This window comes from Bidens hawaiensis, unplaced genomic scaffold (assembly GCF_021521415.1).
Source record: "Bidens hawaiensis isolate Kalapana, Puna unplaced genomic scaffold, B.hawaiensis_p1.1 tig00015564_1, whole genome shotgun sequence".
Classification (NCBI taxonomy): domain Eukaryota; kingdom Viridiplantae; phylum Streptophyta; class Magnoliopsida; order Asterales; family Asteraceae; genus Bidens; species Bidens hawaiensis.
Genome location: NW_027492395.1, coordinates 302,278 through 314,527, shown reverse-complemented (window position 1 = coordinate 314,527; position 12,250 = coordinate 302,278). Strand labels below are relative to the sequence as shown.

At 33.6% G+C, this 12,250-nt stretch overlaps 1 protein-coding gene across 3 annotated transcripts; it reads left to right on the top strand.

Annotated features, from left to right (window-relative positions):
- The first annotated feature begins 1,272 nt into the window (after positions 1–1,272).
- LOC143549458 (transcription factor TGA9-like) lies at positions 1,273–11,208 on the top strand. Of its 3 annotated transcripts, none has more exons than XM_077040355.1 (12): positions 1,273–1,418; positions 1,573–1,699; positions 1,813–1,907; positions 2,316–2,398; positions 3,177–3,449; positions 7,957–8,001; positions 8,099–8,158; positions 8,252–8,381; positions 9,191–9,462; positions 10,367–10,588; positions 10,668–10,810; positions 10,921–11,123. In XM_077040355.1, the coding sequence occupies exons 2-12, from the start codon at positions 1,623–1,625 to the stop codon at positions 11,012–11,014; spliced, it is 1,494 nt and encodes a 497-aa protein (XP_076896470.1). In that variant the 5' UTR covers positions 1,273–1,418; positions 1,573–1,622; the 3' UTR covers positions 11,015–11,123. The 3 variants fall into 3 exon arrangements, with proteins under 3 accessions (XP_076896470.1, XP_076896469.1, XP_076896471.1); XM_077040354.1 differs by having other exon boundaries at positions 1,273–1,474; XM_077040356.1 differs by lacking the exon at positions 7,957–8,001 and having other exon boundaries at positions 1,273–1,474; positions 10,921–11,208.
- The last annotated feature ends 1,042 nt before the right edge of the window (positions 11,209–12,250 follow it).

Sequence of the window (12,250 nt, the reverse complement as noted above, 5' to 3'; positions counted from 1 at the left end):
AAGAAGATGGTAAGTACCAAAGTAAAAGAAAATCTTTAAAGGACCCTTCTTTTTCTGCGTTACTTTATGAAAGAAAACCTTCTCATTTGCATTTCTATTGGTTTAAAAGCTAAATTTTAATCATTTTTAAAATTATTTTATCAATTAAAAAATGTTTTTGGCTTAATAAAATACTCTAACCAATAACAAAACGTAGGCGGTTAGAGAGTGGAATAGGAATCAGTGATTTCTAGTGGGTTCCTGTCAAGACATTTTCTTTTATTTTATACAAAACAAAAAAACTAATTAGTTCAAAATTTGTTTGTTTATTAATTTCTGTTTTGTCTTCAAACCCCACAAATTCTTTTTATATTTTATTATCCTTTTATTTTATTATTTCTTGTTTGTCTTCAAACCCCACAAAAATATCATTTTTATATTTTCTTAATTTTTTTTATTATTAATTTCTGTTTTGCCTTCAAACCCTACAAATTCTTTTTATATTTCTTATTTTTTTTGTTATTATATATTTCTATTTTGTCTTGAAACCCCACAAATTCTTTTTATAAATTTCTTAATTTATTAATTTCTATTTTGTCTTCAAACCCCACAAATTAAAGAAGAAAGGGGTTGTCTTGCAAGGACAAGATTTGTGTACTAGCCAAAATATAAGCTTAAAATGTGTTCATAATTATTATTAGTTTTTAACACAAGAAATAGGTGTCCTTTTTAATATGGTGTATTGGTATAAAACCTAAGTTTTTTAATAGAGACTCAGGTTTGATCCCACATATAACACTTTGAGAGGACACAGGTGGCTTAATGAAAAAAAAACTGAGATTTTTGTGATCTCTAATTTAATCCCGAGGGCGTCCGGGCTTACTTCCAGTGTATTTTCGGGCTGTTGGTTTTTTCCCGAAACCGGGAGAACTTTGAGACGCTTAAGTGATCCGTACAACTACGCTGAACTAGCTGACGGTGACATTTTGTCGTTGAGTTATTCTGTACGAAACACCTAGTTAATTCTATATTTGTTTACCGTTAAATAAAAACACAAATAATAGGTAATGAAACCCTATGTTTCTTCATAGAGAAGGAGATCAAGAATGCTAAAAGGAGAGACAGAAAGTAGAGAGAGAAAGAGACATGTTTTTAAGAAAAAGACTGCACCTTTCTTTTGTGGCTATTCAGATGTTACCTTGATATGATAGCTTTGATCTTCTTCTTCTTCAAAAACTCATCTTTAACTCTTTTAGTTCTTCAACACACACTTAACACTTTCACCTGAATTTTTTTTTTAAAAAAAACTTTTTTTTCCTTCTAAACCCTTTTCAAGATTCTTGATTTATGACTTGTACATGAATCTTTATTGGTTTTCCAACATGGGTTTTTGCTAATTTGTCCAATTTCATCTTCAAGATTCCATAATTCTAGTAAAGGTGTGAGCTTTTCTTCATTTTCTTGATTTTCTTGAACAGTTTCACCTTAAACCCATGTGAGATTTTGTAAAGTTTTCAACTTTAACATCATTTATGATATGGGTTTTTGTTTATCAACTCAATTCTCTAACTTTAACATGTTTTCATCTTCCAGATTGCATAATCTTGAACCAAAATGGCTTGAATAAATAAGAGTCTTCTTGCATGGCGAGTCACCATCATCAACAACACCTGCAATACTCTGTTTTTCCTGGATATAATCCTCCAAACACAGGCTACATGTACATACTTTTTATTCATTATCTTGTTTTGTTGTAAAGTTTTAACCTTTATGACATGGGTTTCATAATAATAATAAAAAAATAAAAAAAAATCCTCTGTTTTTGTGTGACAGTAATCAAGAAGGATTATCTTTTGATTTTGGTGAGCTAGAGCAAGCTATAGCTCTTCAAGGGTACAACAAGGCCCATGGTGATGAAAACAAACTACGTATGATCATACTTTCTGTTTATTATCTTTATTATGACGTTTGCTAAAGCATATAAGTTATAACCAACTTCACCTTCAAAAGCACACACTAGTGAGTTTGAAAGTGTCAAAAGATGTTTAAAGATTGAATTTTTATGTCATAAGTTTGTGTGTTTTGGGCATTCAACGGAGATGAATTCAGCCTATCATATTGTGTCACATGACGCTGACTGGACCCCTTGTCGTTCGCGCAGCTGAATTCATCCGTTCGCTAGCCACAACGGACATACTAAGATTGAAACTTTTATCATTAAACAAGAGAACTAAAAGAGTGATTTTTGAATAATATTATTGTCTTTTTGTGTTTCTGTTTGTTTAATTACTTGTTGATGATCCTAAAAGATATTCTTCATTGTGATCTTATTGCAGCTTTATACACAACAGTACCAAGGCCAGCTGCTACTCTGGACATGTTTCCTTCTTGGCCTATGAGAGTTCATCAAACCCCAAGAGTAGTTCTTTTCTACCTTCTTTTAACTTTGACCTTTTCTTTATGCCATTTTTTTCATTCTTACAATTGGTAAAAAATAATAATAATAATAATAATAATAATAATAATAATAATAATAATAATAATCAACTTTGTTTTTTTATCTCCATACAAAGTTATCCTTTTTTTGGACTCAGTCAGTCAAGACAAATTGTTTTTCTCCCATTTCCAATGTCAAAGGTTAAATCTTTATGACATTTTTTGTGATTCAAAAACATGTTTTTAGGCTAATATGGTATAAACTGTTTCTTATTTTGCTGTTTTTTCACATACCCATGTGTTAAAGATTGAATATTTATGACATTTGTGTGGTTAAAAAGATGTTTTTATGTTAATATAGTATAAAAAAATTTTCTGCTGTTTTTTTCTTCACATACCCATATATCATAAAGATTGAATCTTTAAAACATTGTGTGTCTAAAAAAATGTTTTTAGGTTATTATAGTATGTGATTGTTTTTTCTTGGGAATTCATTTTTTTTTTCACATACCCACATGATAAAGATTGAATCTTTATGACATTTGTGTGGTTAAAATTCATATTTTTAGGGTAAAATAGTATAAATAGTTTATATCTTGGGTTTTTAGCTGTTTTTTTAACATGCCTATAAGATAAAGATTGAATTTTTAAAATTTTAAAACCATTCCATTGTTAAGCAAATTCAAGATAAATTTAAAAAATATTCATCAAGTGATATTCTCGCGATTTCGGCTTTCTAATTTTTGTGTTTTTAAAAACAGGCAAGTAACTCGAGCACAGATTCCAGATCAGCAGTACATGTTGCAATTGCTAATACACCAGAAATTCATTCTCATATAGAACCGGAATCTCCTATTAGCGGTAACAGTTACAGCCGAAAAGCATCATCAGAACAACACCAACAAATGCTTAGACAACAATTGCAACATCTTCACATACCAGAACAACTTGAGATGGAAAGTGAAGGAGGTAGTCCTGTTACAACTGGAGGATCATCACATTCTCAACAAACCCCTAAACCCTTTTCAGAAAAGGTAAAAAAAAATTCTTTTCTTTTTTTAATTTTTATAAAAAAAATATTTTTTTCCATTATTATTTTTGTCTTTATATATATAGACACATAGCTGCAAATTAAATTTTCTAAACATCAACATCAGTTAGTCTTAATATTGCTACTTTTTCCACTATACACTTGTTTAGGCAATAGGCACAACATGTTAGTCTAAATAAGGTTATTTTGATAAAAGGTAAAAAAAAAATTTTTTTTTTACCACACTGTTTACATGAAGTCTACAAGTGAATATAATTAGGGAAAATTTCGAAAATGTCTATTTTAAAAAAAAAAAAGTTTTGAGTTTTGTTCTCATTTTACAACATATTTCCAAAATGTCCATTTCGGATCGACTAAATTGTTAAAGTCGTTGGGACGAGTATTCGGAATTAAAAATTTGTCGGGACGAGTATTTTATAAAACAAACTGTAATGGTTGAGGTTTTTGAAAAACAGTTTAATCGTGGCCAGTAAATTGTCAAAAAGTTTGTTTTTCTGAATATTATATTATTATAATTAATTTATTCATAATTAGTTTTTCTTTTATAACTTTTAAAATATTAAGTTTTATAAATATCCGAATATACTATTTAGATGTGTTTTTTTATCAACGACATAAATTTTATTTAAAACCGAGCAAGTAGAAAAAAACTTCGATATATGTTTGACCACTCGGTTTTGAATAAACTTTATGTCGGGACGTTGATAAAAAAACACGTTACGACGGTATATTGCTATTTTTTTCCACTGCATACATGTTAGTGTCCTCATAAGGTTATTTTTATAAAAGGTAAAAGATATATATTTTTATTTTTTACCACACTTTTAAAATGAAGTCTACAAGTGAATATAATTGTACTCAAATATCCCAACAAACTATTGCAAAATCAACAAGAAGTCATTTGTATTCAGGTCTGTTTCTCTGACATGTAACAGTAAGCTTTGTGTGTGAGAGAGAGAGAGAGAGAGAGAGAGAGAGTACAGAATCTTTTAAGTAATTTTCATCTCTAAATTGATAATTTTGTTTCCATTTTATAATTTAACATGTACACATCTTAATATAAGGCTGAGGGGTGTGAGGGGCGCGAGAGGGGGCGCGAGTGGGGGCGCCAGCCAATAATATTGTGACGTGTGGCAGAGAGAGAAACTTGATAAGATGGGTGTTGGTAGTGGTGCTCGCGCCCCGGGGCATGGTGTGGAGGGCGCGAGAGGGGGCGCGAGTGGTTTTTTTTTTTATTTTTTTATAAATGTATTAAAAAAACGTATTATTAAAAAAACTCATAAATTATTTAAAAAAACACACATTAATTAAAAAAACACATTAATATCTAAAAAAAAATTAAAGTACTAAAAAAAAACATTATTCTTATTCTTCGGCTTGGTCTTCTTCGATCAACCTCTTCCGGATACGTTCCTTTTGTTTTTCCATCAGCATTTGGTCGACAGGATTTAGGTTACTGAAGTCTCTTGTAAGGAATTCCAAATCTCTCATTCTTTTTTTTTCCTTTTTGTCATTAGAGACCACCTCCATGGTTTTGTTGAATTTATTGAGGGATTCAACAAGATCGTTGATGTTTACGGCTTCCCCCTCAGCCGGTTTTTTCCCCCTGGCGTCCCTTCCCATTGGCCGCCTTCTCGGCGGTGAAGACGTTTCCTCCCCCGCAACGTTTAGGTCGAATCCAACCCGGCAATCCGACCTGGCGGAAGTGCTGTACGCTCCAGACGAACTAGTTTTAGTCCGTTTCGGCCCTACTTCCGCATCAACGTCCGGCGCCACCAGCTCAACCCACTTAGAACACCTTCTCAACCTCTCCCACACCTTTACATCGTCCCACGTCTTCACCGTCCCATACCTCCGCAGGCACTCCTGCCTCCACTCTTCGACAGTGAAATTATAAACCGCCAAATCGTCACTGCCACTTGGTCTCATACGACCGGCGTTCCTGTTGAACAGATTAGTAAACAAGCCGACAAATTTTCTGATTTCGGTCCACCGACCCGAAATCATATCGGCGGTCCGCTCTGTACTCCCAACGAGCGAATAGAACGTCTCCCTAACCTTTGTCCAAAAGACCTTGCTCTTTTGGTAGTCCGCTGCAAAATGCATAAATAAATTTGTAAGTCATTTAACTTTTTTATTTAACTTTTTTATTAAAAATCATTTTTAAAAACGTTAAAACAATTACCGCAACGCCGATCCTCAGAAGTGACTATCCAAGCCCGACACAGGGCTTCCTTCTCATCCGATGACCACGGAGTGATTTTCCGTTTCGTCCTTCCGGTCGAAGCCGAACCCGACCCGTCCGTTGCAATTTGTTTTTTCCGGTGGACGCGTCTTCTTTGTCCCGCAGCTTCACCTTCTGGTTCTTGTGTCTCCGGAACTACAAAGTTAGGAGACGGTTGTATGTTGGATGGTTGAAAGCCGGATGGTTGTTGCGACCCCGAATAAAACATCGCTTGGTCCGGTGCCGACCATAAATCCTCGTAACTGTAATCTGAATCTAGGTTTGGGTACCAATTTCCAGCCATGTTTTTAAAAAAAGGTTTGGAAGATGGGGTGATTCTGGGTTTTGGGTGTGGTATGTGATATTGGTATGTGATATTGGTGTTGGTTTGGGTTTGATATAGGTTGAATATAGAGAAAAAATCGGGTGTTGGTTTGGTTTGATATTGGTTGCAATGTATGTAATTATATAGAGTTGTTAAATTTTTTTTTTTTAATAAAAAACGAGCCCAACGGCTCTTTTCACGCATTCCCAGACATCTTTCACGCTCCCCCCAGCCGCTACCCCACCCTCGCCTGCCTCTTTTTCCGCGCTCGCGCCCCTTTCGCGCCCCTCTCGCGCCTCGGTGGTGTGGTCCTCGCGCCCCGGGGCGCGAGCGTCTCGCCTCTTGCGCCCTTTCTCGCGCTCCGCACCCCTCAGCCTAAGTAGATTATTATTCACTCCTCCCAATAACTATGTTAAATTTTTATCCATTTGTGGTAAAAATTACTCATATCCCTATAACTACAGTCTACAGTTACCTCAATGTCCACTAAAATTCTCCTCTTAAGCATTCACATTCCGTTCTCCATCCCCATCTCTATAATTACACTACAAAACACTACATTTCTCTTTCCTGTTTAATTAAATAATACTTTTATCATTACAGTTTTCTCTCTCCCCTACTCACAACCAATCCAACAAATATTAAAAAATAAATAGGGGCAAACAATGTTCCCTAAATGTTTCCCCAAATTTACAAAAAATCACCACATTTCTCTCTCCACCCTATAATTTACACTCACAATCATTTAAAACTCATCCCTGTAATTTACCAATCCCCTCACATAATTATGGGGGATGGGATGGGAATGCTCTTACACACTTTTAGTATTATTATTTATCATTATTATTATTATTTTATTTTTTATATTATTTAAAGAGTGAACTCATTTTTTGTGTCCGTGATTTGTTTAAATTTATTATTTCAGTTTAAAATTATTATTTTCGTCTATAAGGTTTCATTTTCACTGCAATTTTCGTTATTCTCATTAACATATTTTGGACTGAAACAACATACATTTTGCAAACTACATGGAGGAAAATTGCAAGAAACACGAAACTTTAAGGACGGAAATTGCAAATTTTAAACTATTGGATTGAAATAGCAAATTTAAACAAACCATGGAAAGAAAAACCATAATTCTCTCTTTCTTAAACGACGAGTTTCTGTTATTTAAGAATTTAAACTCGAGACATTCCAACCTCTTACTTTTTAAAGGTTTTGTGTTTGATAATTGGCCAACAACCCATTAGTTCTTTTGTCACATAGATAACACACTTTTGACTCTATGCCAAACTTACCTTACTCTAGTATTTTATTATTTTTTGTGTGTGGTACAATTTTAACTATAAGTCAATAATATTACCATATCCACAATAAAAGACAAGAAAAAACATTTAATTTTATGCTTTCATGTTTAGTCAACCACACTAATTATTTGAGGGTGTTACTAAACGTACCAGTTCCTGTCACATGTTTAATGGACCCTCGTTAAAAAAAATAGTATCACTCTCATATATAGGCGTTTAAACACGCTCTTAGTTAGTAAGACTATATGTTTTTGGCTAACTAGCGTGTGCTGGTTTAAACATCATGTCGGTCACTTAGGCCGTGGAGAGTTTTAACTAGCTCACCTTTAATTAATTTATATGTTGTAAGTTAACTAGCTTTAACTAGTTAGCTATGAGGGTGTTTGTGAAGCGAAGAAAATAACTGAGAATCGGACAACAAAAGGGAATAACTAAGGGCCCACAAAAATAGTCGTAAACGTGCCCTCCATAACATCCTTTTAAAGCCCTTTCGCAGTGTGGGGGCGTTATTGTGTTGATGCTTGGTAACGCCTGCAAACAACGCATAGTCTCTTGAAAGACTAAATGTAGCAAAAGTATCAATTTTTTTTTTCAAAAAAATAATAATTTTACTTTGTTTTTGTTTTTTATGTAGAGGAAGGGAATGGGTTCAACATCAGAGAAACCAGTTGATGCCAAGGTTCTTAAAAATTATATAAATTAAACATAAATTATAAAAAAATTTAGGTGATTAATATTAATAATAATATATATATATACTTTGTTATGTTTTATAGACACAAAGGCGCTTAGCTCAAAACAGAGAAGCAGCAAGAAAAAGCAGACTCAGAAAAAAGGTTTCTTGATTTATTAAATTAAAGCTCACATTTTTATTAATTTATTTTATTCAAATTTCAAAACCCATTTTAAGTTCACTAATTTTTTTACAGGCATATGTTCAGCAGTTGGAGTCTAGCAGAATTAAACTTGCTCAACTTGAACAAGATCTTCAACGCGCTCGGTCGCAGGGGCTGTTCATGGGCGGTAGTAGCGTTAGTGTTGGCGGGAGCCTTAGCTCTGGTGAGTCGAGGACTTATCTATATAGGGGAGAGATAACGTACAAATAAAAAAGAACGTGTCAACAATGTGAACTGTTGAAAAAATGACACAGTGGCGATTTGGTAATTACGCGTGTAACGTAATTACACTGGATCATCATAAAAACCAACCTAGAGTAATATTATTAATCTATAGTTTTTTGCAAGTAGCGTAATAAAATTGCGCTACTTGTAAAAGTGTAGCGTAAAAAATTTGCTCTAGTTATACTTTGTGACGTAGTGTAATTACGTTATACGTGTAACCACCAAATTGCCAGCGCGCCCAACTTTTCTACGTTTCGTATTGTTCGCAAGGAAAATCTTGTTTGTATTATATCCAACTCCTATATGTGTTAATCAAACCGTTCGATTAACTGGTTTGGAATCGGTTTTGGTCGAGAAAATTACAACCGGTTCAGAACCTACGTTTAAATGAGCCTGCCATTTATATAAAATTTTAAAATAAATATTTTATAATTATTAATTCATATATATAATGTTATGAAAAAATAATTATTTTATACATAAAATTATAATTGAAAAATTATATATATAAAAATAATTATATAAATAGTAAATGAGCCGGGCTCAAGCTTGAAAATCTAATCATGAGTCGAGCTCGAGCTCGGGCTCGGCTAAGGTTGTTTGCACCATCACTAGCTACAATGTTAATTTTTCCATCAAAAAGATAATACAAAAATAAAAAAGTTTTAAAAAAATATGTAAATAATATAATATGATATAATATGACACGTGTAAATAATATAATATGATATAATATGATACGTGCAGGTGCTGCAATATTCGACATGGAATATGCGAGATGGTTAGACGATGACCAGAGACACATGTCCGAGTTACGTAAAGGGTTGCAGTCACATTTATCAGACAACGATCTACGTGTCATCGTAGACGACTTTGTGGCACATTACGATGAGATCTTCAGACTAAAAGCAGTGGCGGCTAAATCGGATGTGTTCCACTTGATAACTGGCATGTGGACGACCCCAGCTGAACGCTGCTTCCTTTGGATGGGTGGCTTTAGACCCTCTGAACTTATCAAGGTACTTTCGTATTTATTATTATTATTATTATTATTATTATTATTATTATTATTAATAAAAGAGAAAATTGCGGTCTTCGTCCTTGTGGTTTAACTAAATCTGCAGTTTTCGTTCAATAGTTTCAAATTTACGGTTTCTGTCCAGTAGTTTTGTTTCCACTTGCAATTAAACCCGACCCCACTAACCCCGTTAACTCTGGTCGTCAAACCCATCGGCGGGGGTTTGTTTCACGTGAGGGGCAAGCCCCTCACGTGAGAGCACGCTGATTGGTTTAACGACCAGAGTTGACGGGGTTAGTGGGGTCATGTTTAATTGCAAGTGAAAACAAAACTACTGGACGGAAACCATAAATTTGAAACTATTGAACCAAAACTGCAGATTAGGTAAAACCATAAGGACGAAAACAACATTTCCTCTTAATAAAAATCGAAACTAGGAGTGTGCATGGTTTGGTTTGTTTATTAGCCTTGACCGGAACTTAAGTCATTGGTGAATCTATATTAATATATTATTAACCGATTAAGGTTTTCAGTTAATCAACTCTGATTATTCGGTTAGTTTGTCGGTTTTAAGTTCGGTTGAGTTAATTACGCTTAATAAACAAAACCCAACTTGGGCTAATTTTGGTTCGGTTTCGTCGATTTTCGGTTTTGTTCCGTTGCTTTATTTAAAAATTTATATTTCTTTTATTTAATAAAGTCGGGGCATGCGTGATTCGGTTTGGCTGTTAGCCTAAACTGAAACCGAATTCGTCGTTCAATCTATTTTATCAACTGATCAGTTTACGGTTAAACATTTCAGATATTCGGTTAGTTTGTTTTCGGTCAATGGTTCAGTTATTGCTCACCCGAATATTTATTCAAAACAAACCTTAAGACAGTTTTTTTTTTGTTTTGTGTGACAGATGTTGGTTATTCAACTTGATCCTTTAACTGAGCAACAAGTTGTGGGGCTTTATAGCCTACAACAATCCTCACAACAAGCTGAAGAAGCCTTATCACAAGGGTTGGATCAACTACATCAGTCGATGGTCGAAACCATCGCTATCGGATCCGTCAATGACGGGGTCCACCATATGGCAGTCGCGCTAGGAAAACTTACTAATCTTGAAGGTTTCGTTCGTCAGGTAAACTTACTAATCATAATAATAATCATAATTTTACTTTTATCGACTAATTTCTTAATAGAGTTTTTTTTTATCATAGGCTGATAATTTGAGACAACAGACTCTTCACCAACTGCATAGGATACTGACGGTTCGACAAGCGGCAAAATGTTTCTTGGTGATTAGCGAGTATTATGGGCGTTTACGAGCTTTGAGTACGCTTTGGGCTTCTAGGCCACGCGAGTAAGATCTTTAATCTATTGTCACGTTTGTCACATTTATTTCATTTATAATATGTTGTTACATTAGATAAAAAATCGTAAAACATAACTTTGGTAACTCGTTTTTATTAGGGCGTTAATAAGTGATGAAAACTCGTGTCAGACGACGACGGATTTGCAAATGGTGCAGCCGCCTTCACAGATTCATTTCTCTAACTTTGGATGATGAAGTGAAGTTTGACGAAAGATGGGGAGTTGTTTGTTTTAAGGCTTTGGTTTTAAGATTAATGAATATGAGAGGATTTAATCAAATAGTTGGAGTTTTTCTTTTTATTTAGTTTATGATCCTTTTAATTTTAAGTTTAGAAAGTGAATTTAAGATGTTTATGGAGTATGTTATCTTGTATATGAAAATTGTCGTAGTGAATTGTGATATTTAGTTGTTTGAATTATGTCGGGTTGTGAGTTGACGGGTTGAAATGTGTAATTCTAACCCGACCCATATTATTATTCATGTCAAAACCTTCAGGCTTAACCTGCACACATAAATACGGGTTGACTTTAACACGACCTGTTTAACTCATTTAAAAAAAATTAAAAATAAAAACAAATTGATATAATTTAGAGTTGGTTGATTAATGTGTGATATTAGTATTTTTTTTTTTTTGAAAATTGTTAAAAATTTTGAAAATAAATTGGAAATTACAAGTGTACCTTGAGAAAAATAGAAAATTGAAAAAATAAAATTATAGATGTTTTTTTTAATAGTTAAACGGGTTGACATGTCAACCTGAACCCGACTGTTTTTTTAAGTGGGTTATGTTAGTTGACTCGAACCCAACCCGTGTATTAAAACTGGCCGTGTTAGTCAATACAAAACTTTTTTTTTGTTAAGTTTCGGGTCATGTCAACAAATATCGCCCCTAGTATATAACAGGTTAAATCATGTAAGTATCACATTAAGGATCTAATTCCTAACACGTAGAGCAATATATATGTACGTTTACAGATAAACTTTGTTCACAATTTTATCAGAAACTTACTTTCGTAGGTTGTTCCTAAATACTTGAAATCATAATCAAACTTAAAGCGTATATTCACGTATCTTGACTTATTTGGTGTATATTATGATTTACTTTGGTCAACAACTCAACCCGATCACACTTCAATAATACAACAATATTGATAACACTAAAATAATCTACACAAGATTTCAATTTGTGAAGATTCTAAAAAAGGAATGTTTTTAGTGATTAAAAAGTGATTGTTCTTTGGTTTCTTGAAGAGGTAATTTGAATTTTACAAAGAGTTAATGGTCATTTTCGTCCCTGTGGTTTGCTACTTTCGTCACTTCAGTCCAAAGTTTGAAATTTTGTCAATTTAGTGCTCATAATTTTAGATCTTAGCCAATTACGTCCCATACGTCTAACGGCATCCAACGATGACGTTAGTTTAAGGGTAT